The sequence below is a fragment of the Danio aesculapii genome, chromosome 2, assembly GCF_903798145.1.
Source record: "Danio aesculapii chromosome 2, fDanAes4.1, whole genome shotgun sequence".
Taxonomy (NCBI): Eukaryota; Metazoa; Chordata; class Actinopteri; order Cypriniformes; family Danionidae; genus Danio; species Danio aesculapii.
This window is the reverse complement of record NC_079436.1, coordinates 6,052,585-6,067,584: the sequence shown is the minus strand read 5'-3', so window position 1 is coordinate 6,067,584 and position 15,000 is coordinate 6,052,585. Positions and strand designations below refer to the sequence as shown.

The 15,000-nt window shown below is 38.5% G+C and overlaps 1 protein-coding gene across 1 annotated transcript in view; it reads right to left on the bottom strand.

The window, feature by feature from the left end:
* Nucleotides 1–1,777: 1,777 nt before the first annotated feature.
* ap2m1a (adaptor related protein complex 2 subunit mu 1a) overlaps nucleotides 1,778–15,000 on the bottom strand; it is a 29,067-nt gene continuing 15,844 nt past the window's right edge. The window contains exons 7-13 of the mRNA XM_056471675.1: nucleotides 13,894–14,038; nucleotides 13,668–13,682; nucleotides 10,304–10,423; nucleotides 10,091–10,226; nucleotides 4,781–4,878; nucleotides 4,587–4,698; nucleotides 1,778–2,250 (exon numbers count right to left, since the gene is read on the bottom strand). Of these exons, the coding sequence (XP_056327650.1) occupies nucleotides 2,116–2,250; nucleotides 4,587–4,698; nucleotides 4,781–4,878; nucleotides 10,091–10,226; nucleotides 10,304–10,423; nucleotides 13,668–13,682; nucleotides 13,894–14,038 (761 nt within the window). The 3' untranslated portion in view covers nucleotides 1,778–2,115. The remainder of the gene's footprint in view (nucleotides 2,251–4,586; nucleotides 4,699–4,780; nucleotides 4,879–10,090; nucleotides 10,227–10,303; nucleotides 10,424–13,667; nucleotides 13,683–13,893; nucleotides 14,039–15,000) is intronic.

The window sequence follows — 15,000 nt, the reverse complement described above, 5'->3', positions numbered from 1 at the left end:
CTCATGGAGTAAGAGTCTCATCACACCCCTACTAGCTACGTCATTTCATTACCTCACACAAGGACTCGTTGCTGATAATCCAGTCAGAGGAGTCTTCAGCCGACACCAATTCGACACGTTGAATCAAGCGAATGAGCTCTGAAGTTAACCTGACAAGAGGCGACTGGTGGAACACACCAAACTAGACGGACCGATGGTGACCAATGACCAAGCCCCAACAGCTGAACATGGACCTGGAGTGTCCTGTCCTTTTACAGAAGTCATCTAAATATGTACAGTGCATCCGGAAAGTGTTCATAGCGCTTCACTTTTTCTACATTTTTTATGCTACAGCCTTATTCCAAAATGGATTAAATTCATTTATTTCCTCAACATTCTACACACAATACCCCATAATGACAATGTTAAAGGGTTTTTGAAATTGTTGCAAATTTATTAAAAATAAAAAACCTGAAAAATCACATGTACAGAAGTATTCACAGTCTTTGATCAATACTTTGTTGATGCACCTTTGGCAGCAATTACAGCCTCAAGTCTTTGAATATGATGTCACAAGCTTGGCACACCTGTCTTAGGGAATTTTTGCCTATTCCCCAGTCTGAGGTCAAGAGCACTCTGAAGCAGGTTTTAATTCAGGATGTCTCTGTACATTGCTGCAGTCATCTTTCCCTCTATCCTGACTAGTCTTCCAGTTCCTGCTGCTGAAAAACATCCCCACCGCATGATGCTGCCACCACCATGCTTCACTGTAGGGATGGTATTAGGGATGGGATGAGCAGTGCCTGGTTTTCTCCAAACGTAACGCCTGGCATTCACTCCAAAGAGTTCAATTTTAGTCTCATCAGACCAGAGAATTTAGTTTCTTATGGTCTGAGAGTCCTTCAGATGCCTTTTGCCAAATTTCAGGCGGGGAGTGGCTTCCGTCTGGCCACTCTACCATACAGGCCTGATTGGTGGATTGCTGCACAGATGGTTGTCCTTCTGTAAGGTTCTCCTCTCTCCACAGAAAAACACTGGAGCTCAGACAGAGTGACCATCGAGTTAGTGATCACCTCCCTGATTAAGGCTCTTCTCCACCGATCACTCCGCTTAGATGGCTGGCCAGTTCCAGGAAGAGTCCAGGTGGTTCCAAACATCTTCCACTTACGGATGATGGAGGCCACTGTGCTTATTGGAACTTTCAGAGGAGCAGAAAGTTTTCTGTAACCTTCTGTAAGTTTTCTGCGGTCTACAGACAATTCCTTTGTCTTCATGCTTGGTTTGTGCTTTGACATGCACTGTCAACCCTGGGACCTTATATAGACAGATGTATGACTTTTCAAATCATGTCCAATCAACTGAATTTACCACAGATGAACTCCAATTAAGCTGATTTAACATCTCAAGAATGATCAGTGGAAACAGAATGTACCTGAGCTTTACGGCAAAAGCTGTGAATACTTCTGTACATGTGATTTTTCTGGTTTTTTATTTTAAATAAGTTTGCAACAATTTGAAAAACTCTTTTTCCACATGGTCATTATGGGGTGTTCTGTGTAGAATTGAGGAAATAAATGAATTTAATCCATTTTGGAATAAGGCTGTAGCATAAAAAATGTGGAAAAAGTGAAGCGCTATGAATACTTTCCAGATGCAGTGTAACACAGTTTGCATAGTTTTTGGATATTTCATGAAAAAAATATTGTACATTTTGCCCCTTTGTGTTTTAATGAACTGTTCTCGAATTTTGATCTGCTCTGTATGAAACAAACAAATAAAAGAAAAACACCAGACCAGCTCATTTTTTCTTCTTATATATTTTTACTGATCTAAACAGTCACAGATAGAGATAGTGATAGGATACTAAGAGTATGACCAATGGGGAAAATAAACAATGACAAAATGGACACCTGTCTCCACATATCCAATAACAGTGAATCAGGAAGCTGGACTTGGAAGGACACTGAATCTGTTCATTACAGCACTCGTACAAACACATACAGGTAACTACACTTCACATTTTGCATATTTTTGTTATTAGCTTTCTAATTGAGCCACAAATTTTAAGGAAAGGGCCGGAGGGAAACATTGTATACTTATAGGAGAATAAAAGCTGGTCCCTCTGCTCGGCGGCCATTAGCAGCGCGTCTCGTAGATTCCGCTGCGTCCAATGTATCGCACCCATTTAATCACATCATGATCGCTGTAGTTCAGTTTGGACTCAAACACCTTCAGGTAACGCACCTTCAACCCCGAAGGAGCAAACGGAACCTGAGGAAGAGTAAAGGTCACAAACTAAGGTCCCATTTACACTGTCAGGTCGATGCCCAATTCTGATTTGTTGCCTATATCTTGCCCGTCCGTTTACACGTTCTTTTAATTGTGACCCATATCTGATTCATGCGTTAACACTTATCATACAATTTACGACGTCGCGCATGCGTAAAGGCGGGTTCTAGCATCTACACCAGGGGTTTTCAAACTTTTAGGACGAGCAAACATTAAGTATGTTTACATGGGCAACAATACTTTAATACGATTATAATATGATTAAGAGAATACTCTGATTAGAGTCTACCATGTAAACAGCCATTTTTGATGACCTTAATCCACCTAAAGTCATAACTGAACTAAACAAATGGAAGACGTGGAGTATGCATATATTAGTGGCATTATTGAAGTAAACACTGCAATCAAACCATTACCGTCATGTAGGACTTTTCGCCGCATTTTGTGACAAGATCCACACACGCGGCTGTCAGTAAAGGACCGCACACACATACACACACATCACGAAATGCGCACGTTTTTTTCTTTCCATTCGACGTGTGATATCATTAAAAGCAACACTTTTCCACAAGTCCTTCATATTTGCATCCAATACCCCAGTTTGTCATGGGGGCATGAATGAATTGTTCATGAGTGAAAGTGAAACTGCCGAAATGCAGTTTAAGTCGAGAAATTAAAAATGAAACCCCCAAAACTACATAAGACGCTGCAGAGGTGAATAGCATGGTGACGCAACATTCAAAAAGCACTTCACAATTTTATTATTGTCTTATTCAGAAGGGCACCTTTTTTTCAGATGGCTCACCGGTTTTTCACCGGTCATTCGTAATTAAAAGCACCCGCTCCATTTTATTTGTATATATTTTACTGGAACGCATTAACTCCACAGGAGCCTGATAGTAAGATGTGAAGGTAACATTAATCATATTATACCCTCTAGTGAACGCATCAAAATCGTCATCATAATTTACTCGAGCGCACGCATCAATGTCTCGCACCCCACCAGCCCCACAGTTTGAAACCCCCTGAACTACACCACACTGGTCACGATGGAAGAAACTGTCTTGCTTTTAACTCTGTGAAATATGTGAAGTTCGCCCAACTTTAAAATAATTTTGAGGTGGTGGAGGAGGGAAAGTAATTATTTAAAGCTATTTATTTTCTTTATTCTCCATTTCCACCTGGCGATACTCTTCCCGAGGCCCTCAGACTATGCAGAGTCACTGATCTGATCCAAGACCAACGAGATGATCCCAAGGTTTCCATATCCTGGACCAGGCCGTATCCTGAGCAGCTACTGTGGTGGTCATGAAGGAGTGGAGAACATGAGACTGATTCCTGTGACGCTCCAGAGACAGACGAGTCTTCGCTGAGGCCAGCTTCCAGCCTCCGCCGCTGAGACTGCAGCTCTGCACAAGACGTTTGGCCAGCGGAGAAATTAAAATGGTCGTGCCCAACTGAGCCTGGTTTCTCTCAAGGTTTTTTTTCTTTACTTCCGCCATTAGTGAAGTTTTTTTTCCCTCTCCGCTGTCGCCACTGGCTTGCATGGTTTGGGATCTGTAGAGCTGCGCATCGTTGGATTTGCTCTTCAGTGTTTGGACTCTCAGTAGTGATTATTAAACCACACTGAACTGAGCTCAACTGAACTTAAATACTACAAACTGAACTACACTGTTCATATTTACTATGACCTTTTATGTGAAGCTGCTTTGACACAATCTACATTGTATAAGCGCTATACAAATAAAGGTGAATTGAAGTGAAAGGGCCGTCATCGCAGCTTGCGCCCTCCACTGACTCATCTGTCCACAGGGCAAGAAGGCAGGTAACTTCTGTCGTCGACCACGGACCACTTTCCTCCATGTTTCCTCTTTTGTTGTTGTTGTTGTTTATTGCGTCGGCGTCTCCACACACACTCTTCCTTCTACATCATTAAACCGTGGAGAAGTACCACACTGTCGCAAGTTTAATGACGTACAAAACGGAATGCCTCAATAAATCTGATCTGCCTGTTTACATGATAGTGGCATTGTCACATAACTGATTTATATCTGATTTATTTTCACATATGAAGGAGGCCTGAAAAATGCACGCGTTTTTTCTGTGTTTACAAGGTCATAGAACAGATTCGATCTGTCACATGAGCAAAAATAAATAAATAAAATCGGAATTGGGTCACATTTAACTGGCATTGTATTCGGGGCCTAAAGCATTTTACCATCAACAAACGTTATCTAGTATTCAAACCATAAATAAGACATGTATCATTCATGAGGACAGTAGAATTGACATCTCCCGGATGAATAAGAAAGACTGACCTCAAAGTTCATGGAAATGGGTGGACGAGCCCACTTCTTCTTATCATTAGTGGGCAGCAGCTCGATCTCAGCACTGATCTGAGACTCCTTCATTCCAGCCATACGTTTGATCCTAAGCAGAGAGACGGTAAAGATGGTGTGAAAATCCGCACGCACACAACCACTAAACGCACACAGACGTGAAGGTGACTTACTTCCACACAATGGCGTTCTCGCTGGCCTTGTATTTGGCTTTTCCTTTCATGCAGATCACCTGAACTCCACTAGTGTTCAGAGGTGTTGGAATGCGCACCTGCATAAAACATTCACCCATAATATCATCCGATGTCCTGTTAAACCTGGTACTAGGATCATAAACTAAAGCATAGACACTTGGGAGATGAATGGGAGCTACTTTAATAATATGGAAGTGTTTTGGTTACAAGAACTTAGACTTATTTAAAAGTAATGCAAACATCAGATCCACTGCTACAAGCGGAAACTCTTATGAATATTTAGCCTTTGGTAAGCAACAGTTACCAATTATGCGGGTTAGTTTTAACTAAATTGCATTTAATTTGTAATAAATAGTCATTTAGTTTCACACATGTCTCTTATCTACTGTAATTAAATGCATTATTATCAGCCAATAAGCCAGACTGACTTCTTAATATCGGCACTAATAGATGTTGCTGCCTGCCAGCTAGAATCTCTAATGGGGCGTTCACGCGAGATACAGCTCGTGAAATATTTAGAGTTTACTCGCTTCATTTATGCATGAAATTCACTTCACAACAGATGCAAAATGACGGCTGCACAATATATGGTTTCTGCATTGATATCGCAATGTGCGCATACACAATGGTCACATCTCAGGATGTGAAACATTGAGTTTATATGCTAGGACTTTAGCAGGGTATATGCAGGAATCCTAAAGGTAATTTTAATAGCTTTTTAAGACTTTTTAAAGACAGTCTCTGAATATTTTAAGACCTCGTCGCCACTTCAAGTTCTAATCAGTATCAAACCTTTAACTTAATAAACAGTTGTTAATAAACAGTTAATAGAGGTGTGAACCTACACTGGTCTCATGGTTCGGTTTGGTTACGATTATCATGCTGTCGATTCGGTTCAATTCGATATCTCGGTGCATCGACGATGCTTACCATACACAATTATATATTTTACTTCACAGCACAGGAATTCTTGTCTTAAAAATGTATAAATAGATTTATATAGTATTTGTAATACAATTTTGTCCTTTAAAACAAGCAGTCAGATATATGAGCTGCACCATTAACAACTCAAGTACATGCACAGGACAGCATGAGCATTTATAGCAAATAAATGAGCATTGTCTAGCGAGTTCTTCCGCCCCTATGATTGGTCACATGCTCAACATAAAGGGCTGCAATTGGCTCTAACGCTCATGTTCATCATAGAGTGACGCTGATAAACGCTTTCTGAGCATTGTCTAGCGAGTTCTTCCGCCCCTATGATTGGTCACATGCTCAACATAAAGGGCTGCGATTGGCTCTAACGCTCATGTGCATCATAGAGTGACACTGATAAACGCTTTCTGAGCATTGTCTAGCGAGTTCTTACGCCCCTATGATTGGTCACATGCTCAATATAAAGGGCTGCGATTGGCTCTAACGCTCATGTTCATCATAGAGTGACGCTGATAAACGCTTTGAGCATTGTCTAGCGAGTTCTTCCGCCCCTATGATTGGTCACATGCTCAACATAAAGGGCTGCGATTGGCTCTAACGCTTATGTTCATCATAGAGTGATGCTGATAAACGCTTTCTGAGCATTGTCTAGCGAGTTCTTCCGCCCCTATGATTGGTCACATGCTCAACATAAAGGGCTGCGATTGGCTCTAACGCTCATGTTCATCATAGAGTGACGCTGATAAACGCTTTCTGAGCATTGTCTAGCGAGTTCTTACACCCCTATGATTGGTCACATGCTCAACATAAAAGGGCTGCGATTGGCTCTAACGCTCTGGCGTTGTTTACCATAGAGTGACGCTGATAAACGCTTTCTGAGCATTGTCTAGCGAGTTCTTACGCCCCTATGATTGGTCACATGCTCAACAGCAAGGGCTGCGATTGGCTCTAACGCTCTGGCGCTGTTTACCATAGAGTGACGCTGATAAACGCCAGCGACGATCACAGCTGATCCATCATAGACGCTGAGGAGAAAACTCGCTCTGCAGACATGCGCTTGTCAGAAACAAAGCTTGCCAGAATAAATTACGCGGTTGTTTTCAGCGACAGGCTTCAGCCACTGTTTAAACTCTTCTTTCTCCAACTAGGAGTACGCAAACTTACATTTTCCCATTTTGCCGTCTGTTTCACTCTATGGTTTCGTTACATGTAGAGAGCTTCACATCACCGTGTCGCAAATTCGGGGAACTTGGCTGAACGCGCCCCAGCCCGAACCAATCGCGTGCCTCGAGCACACCGTTGTTAATATTAGGAGGAAAATAAATATATTTGTTTTTTTTGGAGTCAAACACTTTGGACAACGCTCGAACAAAATTTAAGATCTCAGACAAACTTGATTAAGATTTTTTTATACCTTTTAAGGGCCTTAATGTTCTCGTAATTGATTTAATCAACGTTTAATACTTTGAGACCCCGCGGACACCCTGTATAGTTGACCAAGATTTATGAAGTCACTGCAGAGTTGAACTATGATAGAGTTAAAGTTCTATTGTATGTGTGTTTTAAGTGTATTGTATGTGTGTTTTAAGGCACGTGACTGTGTGAGCATTCAGGCACAATTGTACTATCTGTAACTTTACTAAAGATGTATTGTATTGGATTACTAATACAATGAAGACTATAGTGTTATTTTAAATGAGATTTTTTACAGTTGTATTACCTGAATACTGTTAAGACTCCTCAGAAATCCATAAAACACTGTTTATTTCACTTTTTTAGACTTTTTAAAGACAGTCTCTGAATATTTTAAGACCTCATCGCCACTTCAAGTTCTAATCAGTATCATTATCATCAATAAACGGTTGTTAATAAACAGTTGTATTTAAACAAATAAGTTGCATGGTTGTGCAACACTGAACTCAGATAAGCTCGTCAGAAACAAAGCTTGCAAGAATAAATTACGCGGTTGTTTTCAGCAACAGGTTTCAGCCATCGTTTAAACTAGTCTTTCTCCAACTAGGAGTACACAAACTTACATATTCCCATTTTGCCGTCTGTTTCACTACATGTGAAGAGCCTCACATCACCTTCCCGCCTTTATCGAAAATTACGTGACATCACCCGGATCGCAGTGGATACCAATCGCGTGGATCGAGCACGCTTTTGTTAATATTAGAAGGAAAATAAATATATTTATGCTGTTTTGGAGTCAAACACTTTGGACAACGCTTGAACAAAATTTAAGACCTTGTAAAAATGCGATTAAGACTTTAATACCATTTAAGAGCCTTAATGTTCTCATAATTGATTTATCAACTTTTAATACTTTTTAAGACCCTGCGGACACCCTGTTCACTCTACTACAGCATAATCCCAAATCAGTCTTATTGAATACTTTCCAAACAGAGCTGTGAAATCGCAATATATAGTGCAGAAAATATCACAATGTCTGATTTTTCCGAAATCATGGATCCCTACACCAAAGTGCTATAGTTTCATTGCAAAATGGCTGACATGGATTTTGTTGAGAGGGTAACCGTGCTTTATGTGCTATGGAAAGCTGAAAAACAGCGTGGGCTCGTTCACCGTCGTGTCTCGGTCCATCATATTTAAAGCTGGCGCACCCAGCTTTGTGAATTTCACCAACTCCTATAGGGGCTGTGCTTGATGATGGCTGATACAAGAGCAAGCTCCTGATTGGTTAACATGTTGCGAATTTTTGCCCGAGTTCATGTTTTTAAACTTGAGCAATTCAATCCATGTCATTCGTGCATCAGGATGCACAGACTTGACATGTAATTCACCCGCCCTTAATGCTTCATCCGCATCTGGTGTGAACGCACCATAACAAACAAAGCATTGATCCATATTGTTTTTCTAGATTGTCAAAGTTATTGCAAATATTGAGAGATAATTTTGAGGGTATATCACTCATAAGTTGACATAATAGTAGGGCTGTGCAATTAATTGAAAATTTGGTCTAAATTTCGGGTTCTAACGATTATGAAAAACCATTAATCGAGATAAACGATTATTGCATCATATGGTGTCCCCTTTCCAGTTGTACACATTTGTTGCTCTGCAAAGCTCAGTTCCACGTGAAAATGACTAGAAGCATGTGCTGTAATGTAACGTTTGCAGCACGGGATGCGCATCATTCATTGATGTTCAAATCATTCATGTTTTTAAAAACCAAAAGAGATCGCGTGCTGTTGTGTGTGTGCGCGCTCAGCCTCAGATGAGCAGAGCACACACATCTTAATGCGAGCGCTTTAATGGTCAAATACATGCAAATTTGTGTCAAAACGCAGTGTTTAGTGATTATTCATATTAACCCTCACTTGTATTGAGAATCAAGACACGTCAAAGAGAAACCATAAATCAGAACCGTACTGCTCTTCAAGTGACAGCACGCAATATTCCTGCTGCAGACTGTTTTTATCATTAATCAAATAACAAAAGGAGAAAATCCCTCACTGCTCTCGACTGAAAGACTTTTGTGACTTTGATTAAAGTGTTTTTTCTTACAGTGAAGATGCTTAAAGCACAGTTTGTTTCATATTTTTATTCTATCGTATTTATGTCCCTTTCCTTATTTGCTAAATGCTAAATGACTAAATGTAAATGACTGCTAAATGACTAAATGTAAATGTAAAATTTACAGGGAGGAAAATAACTGTGCATATATAAAGTTAGTCAGATTTATTAGCCCTCCTGAATTATTAGCGACCCTTCCCCCCAATTTCTGTTTAATGGAAAGATTTCTTTTCAACCCATTTCTATACATAGATGTAATAACTCATTTCTAATAACTGATTTATTTTATCTTTGCTATGATGTAAAGTACATTATATTTTACTAGATATTTGTCAAGATACTAGTATTCAGATTAAAGTGACATTCAAAGGCTTAATTTGGTTAATTAGGCAAGTTATTGTGTAACAGTAGTTTCTTCAGCAGACAATCAAAAATATATATTGCTTAAGGGGGCTAATAATATTGAGCAATTAAAATAAGTTTCAAAATATCTAAACCTGCTTTTATTCTAGCCGAAATAAAACTAATAAGACTTTCTCCAGAAGAAAAAATATTATAGGAAATACTGTTAAAAATTCCTTGCTCTGTTAAACCTCATTAGGGAAATATTTATATAAGAAAAAAATTCACAGGAGGGCGATCACTGACATCAACTGATAATCGTTTTGAATAATGGTGATTACAATTATGACCAAAATAATCGTGATTATGATTTTTCCCACAATCAAGCAGCCCTACTTAATACATTAGAATGCATGTACCACATGTAAACAGGACAAAAAACAAATCTTGTGCATTTGAAAAGCCCATACATACCTCAATTTTCTGTGCCAGGAGTGAGGGTTTGAAATTAGATTTGATGACAACTTTGACCTCCAGTTTTGTGCGTCCAACCTCTCGAACCAGTGGGATGACCCGGAAGGGCAGAATTATATCCTTAGTGGTGCGGTACCTGCACACACAGATTGAGAGCGCTGCTAAAATGGAGTCCGACTGTGGAGCGCAAAGACAGACTGATGCTGAACTGACCTCATGAGCTCATATTCCCCATCAGGAGGGATGAAACTGATGCTGCGCTCCGAGTCGAACTTGCTAAGACGCACACACTGATGGAAAGTGCAGTCGTCGATGGCTATGGACTGTTTCCCACTGGTACAAATGATGGGAAATGTAGATTAAGAAAGATTTTTAAGAATATGAGTTATGAATAAACTATAAAGTGTGAAATTAACACTGACAAAACCTGCTAAAATGCACTATTTTGGTTTTAAATTTAGGATGTACTCAATTTTTATACACAAGTTTCCCATGTGGCCAATAAATAATAATTTTTATCAGTTTATTTACTCACAAATTCAATCAATATATTTTGTTAATATTTGCACACTCTGAATTGATGATATGAAATAAAACAAATAAATGCTTATTCAGCAATAATGTATAAGATAAAAATCAACTGTAAATACATTAATAAACGCTACTTTCTTGATCTTTGTTTCAATCCTGTAAAAATAACATGGTTTCCAAAAATATATATTAAAACAATGCTATTACATTTTCAAATGGTGATCATATTATTAATTTATATAATAATAATAATAATAATAATAATAATAAATATAGCTGCAAGCAGTAATTAAGGGGCCAAGCAGTTCAGAGACAGAAAGAGCAAAGCAGTCCAGAGGCAGAAAGAGCAAAGCAGTCCAGAGGCAGAATGAGCACATTTGAGCACATTTGTCAGTGCTGTAAACAAAAACTGCTTCGCCTATTGACTCGAATTTCACAACACTTGGTCAACATGGTCCGACGTTGGTCTGAGTCAAATTCGGTCTAGAAGGAGTTTGCAAATTAAGTTTTTGAACACAATCAATATGGCGGACAGGAAGTTTAGCCAAATATGGCAGATTTAGCATCAATGTTCTCAGTATGAACCAAGGAATAAGTTGAGATAAATTAACCACAATAAACATATGCAGTCTAAAGTTATTAGCACATTTTTGATTCATTAGTAAACGTTTTTTAACGTGACTACTAGGTGGCGCTGTTACCAAATTTATGTGTTGTGGTCATTGTGAGTTGCCAATGACACACCTAAAGTTCAGTGTCAATATGTTTAAGCATAGTAGAGTTACAGCCTCAGATTCAATTTGACATCATATTAGCACATCTGTCAATAACGAACGAAAACAGTGTCGTGTATCAACATGAATTCCATAACTTTTTGCCAGCATGATCCGAAGAACATCCAAGTCAAATTTGGTGAAAATCGGAATAACGGTCTAGGAGGAGTTCGAAAAAATAGGTTTTCAATCAAAAACAAAATGACAGACAGGAAGTTTAGTTTATTTTGGCATACTTGGTATCAATGGTCTTGGCATAATCCAGGGAATATAACAAGACACAAGTTATGTCAATGAGAAATGTTTAGGAAAAGTTATTAGCATTTTTCAAAAAAATACTTATAACCTTACGCCACAAGGTGGTACTGCTTTGAGTACCTTTAGGGCATGGTGTCGAAGATGCATACCATGTTTTGTAATGATTCATGAATATGTTTGCAAAATATAGCATTTTCTGACAAATATCTAAATGGGCAACACCCAAAATGGCTGACCTGGGAAACCTCAGACATCATTCGACTTGGCATGCTCTGTTTTATGAGTTTTGGAGGAAGGATTGAGAAGATACAAGCCAAAAAAGCCATTTTTTATATCTCCGGACCACTAGGGGGAAGCTCTACATGACATTTGTTCGCATGTTTGTCTAATTAGCTTGTTTAAAATCACAACTCATGTGACTTAATTTTAATCGAAATTGGATAAATGGCCTAGGACGAGTTAGAAATAGCAAAAAAAGTTTCATGACAAAAAATTATGCCATATGGAGCCAATGATTCAGAGGAAAAAAGAATTCTGACTGTAGCCCAGAAGTTATAACGATAAACGTGTGAAAAAGAGAAACAAAGTGAAACTTTGAACAAGTGGTGACCCTAGAGAGTTTGAGTTAGAGACTTCAGGTTTGCTGTGTGTTATGTACAATCTTCCCACATACGGTTATATGGGCTGCCATTCAAATCCGGCGGAGGAGGAGGAAGAGGAAGAAGAAGAAGAAGAAGAAGAAGAAGAAGAAGAAGAAGAAGAAGAAGAAAAACAACGCTAACAGAAACACCTGCGGTGCTTGGACCCTAATTATGATAAACAAGTTTCCTAAGCACTACATCAGCATATCTTGAATTAGAAAATCTTACCAAACTTTTAAATCATAAAGTATAATCTTTTGTTTTTCGTTAACATGTTAGGAAGAAATCTTCTGTTTAGAAAGTCAAATGTTTTGAGTAAAATTTGAATATTTAAATAATAGTAAAAGCAGTAAAATGAAATGGAAAAAATCTGAATTGATCATAAATGTAATAATAGCCAAGTTAGACTGATACAATTTAATAAAATAAGTTAATTTTGGTAAATATTGAAACATTCTCAACTCTCAAGCTATCCCAGCAAGCATTTTTTTGTTTTGAAAAGATGTCTAATACGCGTCTAAAGATAGTCATCTTGATTAAAACAAGGCTAAATTTGGGCAGTCAGTGAAAATCTAATAGACGTCTAAGGACAGGCCAAAACTAGACTAGTCGTCAAATAAACAGAAATGAATGACTACACATATAAAGTCTGTCTAATCTGTCTATTTGACAACTAGTTTGACTTCTTAGATGTCTATTAGATTTTGACTGACGGCCCAAGTTTAGCCTTGTTTTAGCCAAGTTTCTACGTTCAGATGTCTATTAGACGTCTATTAAACAGGAAATTGTTTGCTGGGATTAGAAACCTCTACTGTAAGTCAAATAAACAAAACTAAATAAAAAAGGACATAGATGTTTCATAGTTTAAAGGTTCCATGAAATTAAAATGAAGTATTTTAGATGTTTGGATCCATATTGTATGAATTTGTAAGATAGCCATAAGCTAGTTCGCAGCAAAACAGTGACAAAATCTGCGTTTAGAAGACGCATGTGAAGCTCGTAGTCTGTCACTTCTGCCTAAATGGATTTTTAGTTTTATTCACGTCACCTCACACTTCAGTTTCTCATCACATCTTAACCAATCAAATGCTCTCTGGTATCTGACATGCCCCGCCCCCTACAAGACGCTTCTCATTTGCTTTTCATTTGATGTACTTAATCTCAACCACTCTCACTGGCAGAGCGATGATAAAACTAAATACTATTGGCTTGTTTTTTTAAAGGGGAGGAGCTACACCATGTCCCACCCTCTCTTCATGTTTCGGTTGAGATTAAGTCAAACATCGAATAAAATGCACATTTCAAAGCACTTTAAGGGACCTTTAACACAACACAACGAACACAAAACTGAACAGAAATATAAAGATACAATACCTTCCCCCTAACTCACTGTGGTAGCACAGAGAAAAAGAGACGCAACAAAAAACAGACAGCTTCAAAACTCAAAATAAACCATACACTGCACAATCCAACATTTCAGAAAACTTCAGGATAACAAAAAACACAAAATCCAGACAAAAAGACACAAATATTTCAAATTAAGTGATAAAATTAGACAGACAAGCTAAAATAACTGCATAAACAAACAGGACTTTGAAACCTTTTCCCAGCATCATCAGTGGTTCCTCCTTTGCCCTGCTTATCGATGACGATTTTGTCATTCATTCCAAACTTGCATTCAGGCATTCCACTCAGGTAGCTCTTCATCACCACACGACCAGACACGTGAGCACTCAGGACCTGACCTGTTAGGAGCAAACAGTTATGTACTTATGAATGGCGGGATTTCAGTTTCCTCTGATTAGCCATTTCAGACATTACTGTAGGTCAAACTAGCAAGCTAATTTCACTTGACTTTTAGGCTATATTTAGAAACAAACCCCTATTTTACAAGAAAAGTGTCTTGTGAACAATTACGATGTTCAACAGTGCTCTTGATCTGCCGGTTTAAGACTGGAATGATTTTTTCTCTCTCGCTTTGACTGATTGGCGCATTCACAATAGTATGAACCGCTATAGGGGTGGTCAAATGTGTTTGTATTATCTATTTAAATTATTCATATTATTATTTAATATACATATAAGAGCAAACTATTTCTCACTATTTAAAAGGACTGACCCCACCTTACATGTTGTTTTGACTTTAGGACAAGCGGGGTCAGTCCCCTCCAAACCCCCCTGTAATTCACACCCTGCTAATAAGTACAATTTAAAACTTTTGTGAATAAAATTTAAGACCTATACAATGATGTTTGTCTAATAGAGTCTTATGGTGCTTTCACAGCCGTTTTGTTTAAAACTTTATTTTTTAAGTATTACCAATGTTCCATCAGGTAATGTTTTTCCCTCTCTCCGTTTAAAACTGTTGCTAAAGCACTGTCAACAATTATTTTTCCTTCACACCACATAAAATGAGACCTCTGACTTCGGCAGATGGATTAGTCCATAAAAGTGCAGTATTTTTTGCGGCTGGGTCTATTTTAGCTCGGATCATGTTCTTACTCACTCCAAGGTTCATTTGAAAGCTTACCGAGACCACCTCTTCAAAAAAATTGTTACATTTATGCATCTCCTGACTCACGTGTGCAGCCATGTTGTCGTTGTAGCTAGTGTATCCTGGGAAACTTTAGTACCCCTTGGTTTCAAGTGTGTTTCTGAAAAAAAATCTCCATTTCAGGAACTATCTAGCCCTTCCTCTTAAGGCTGA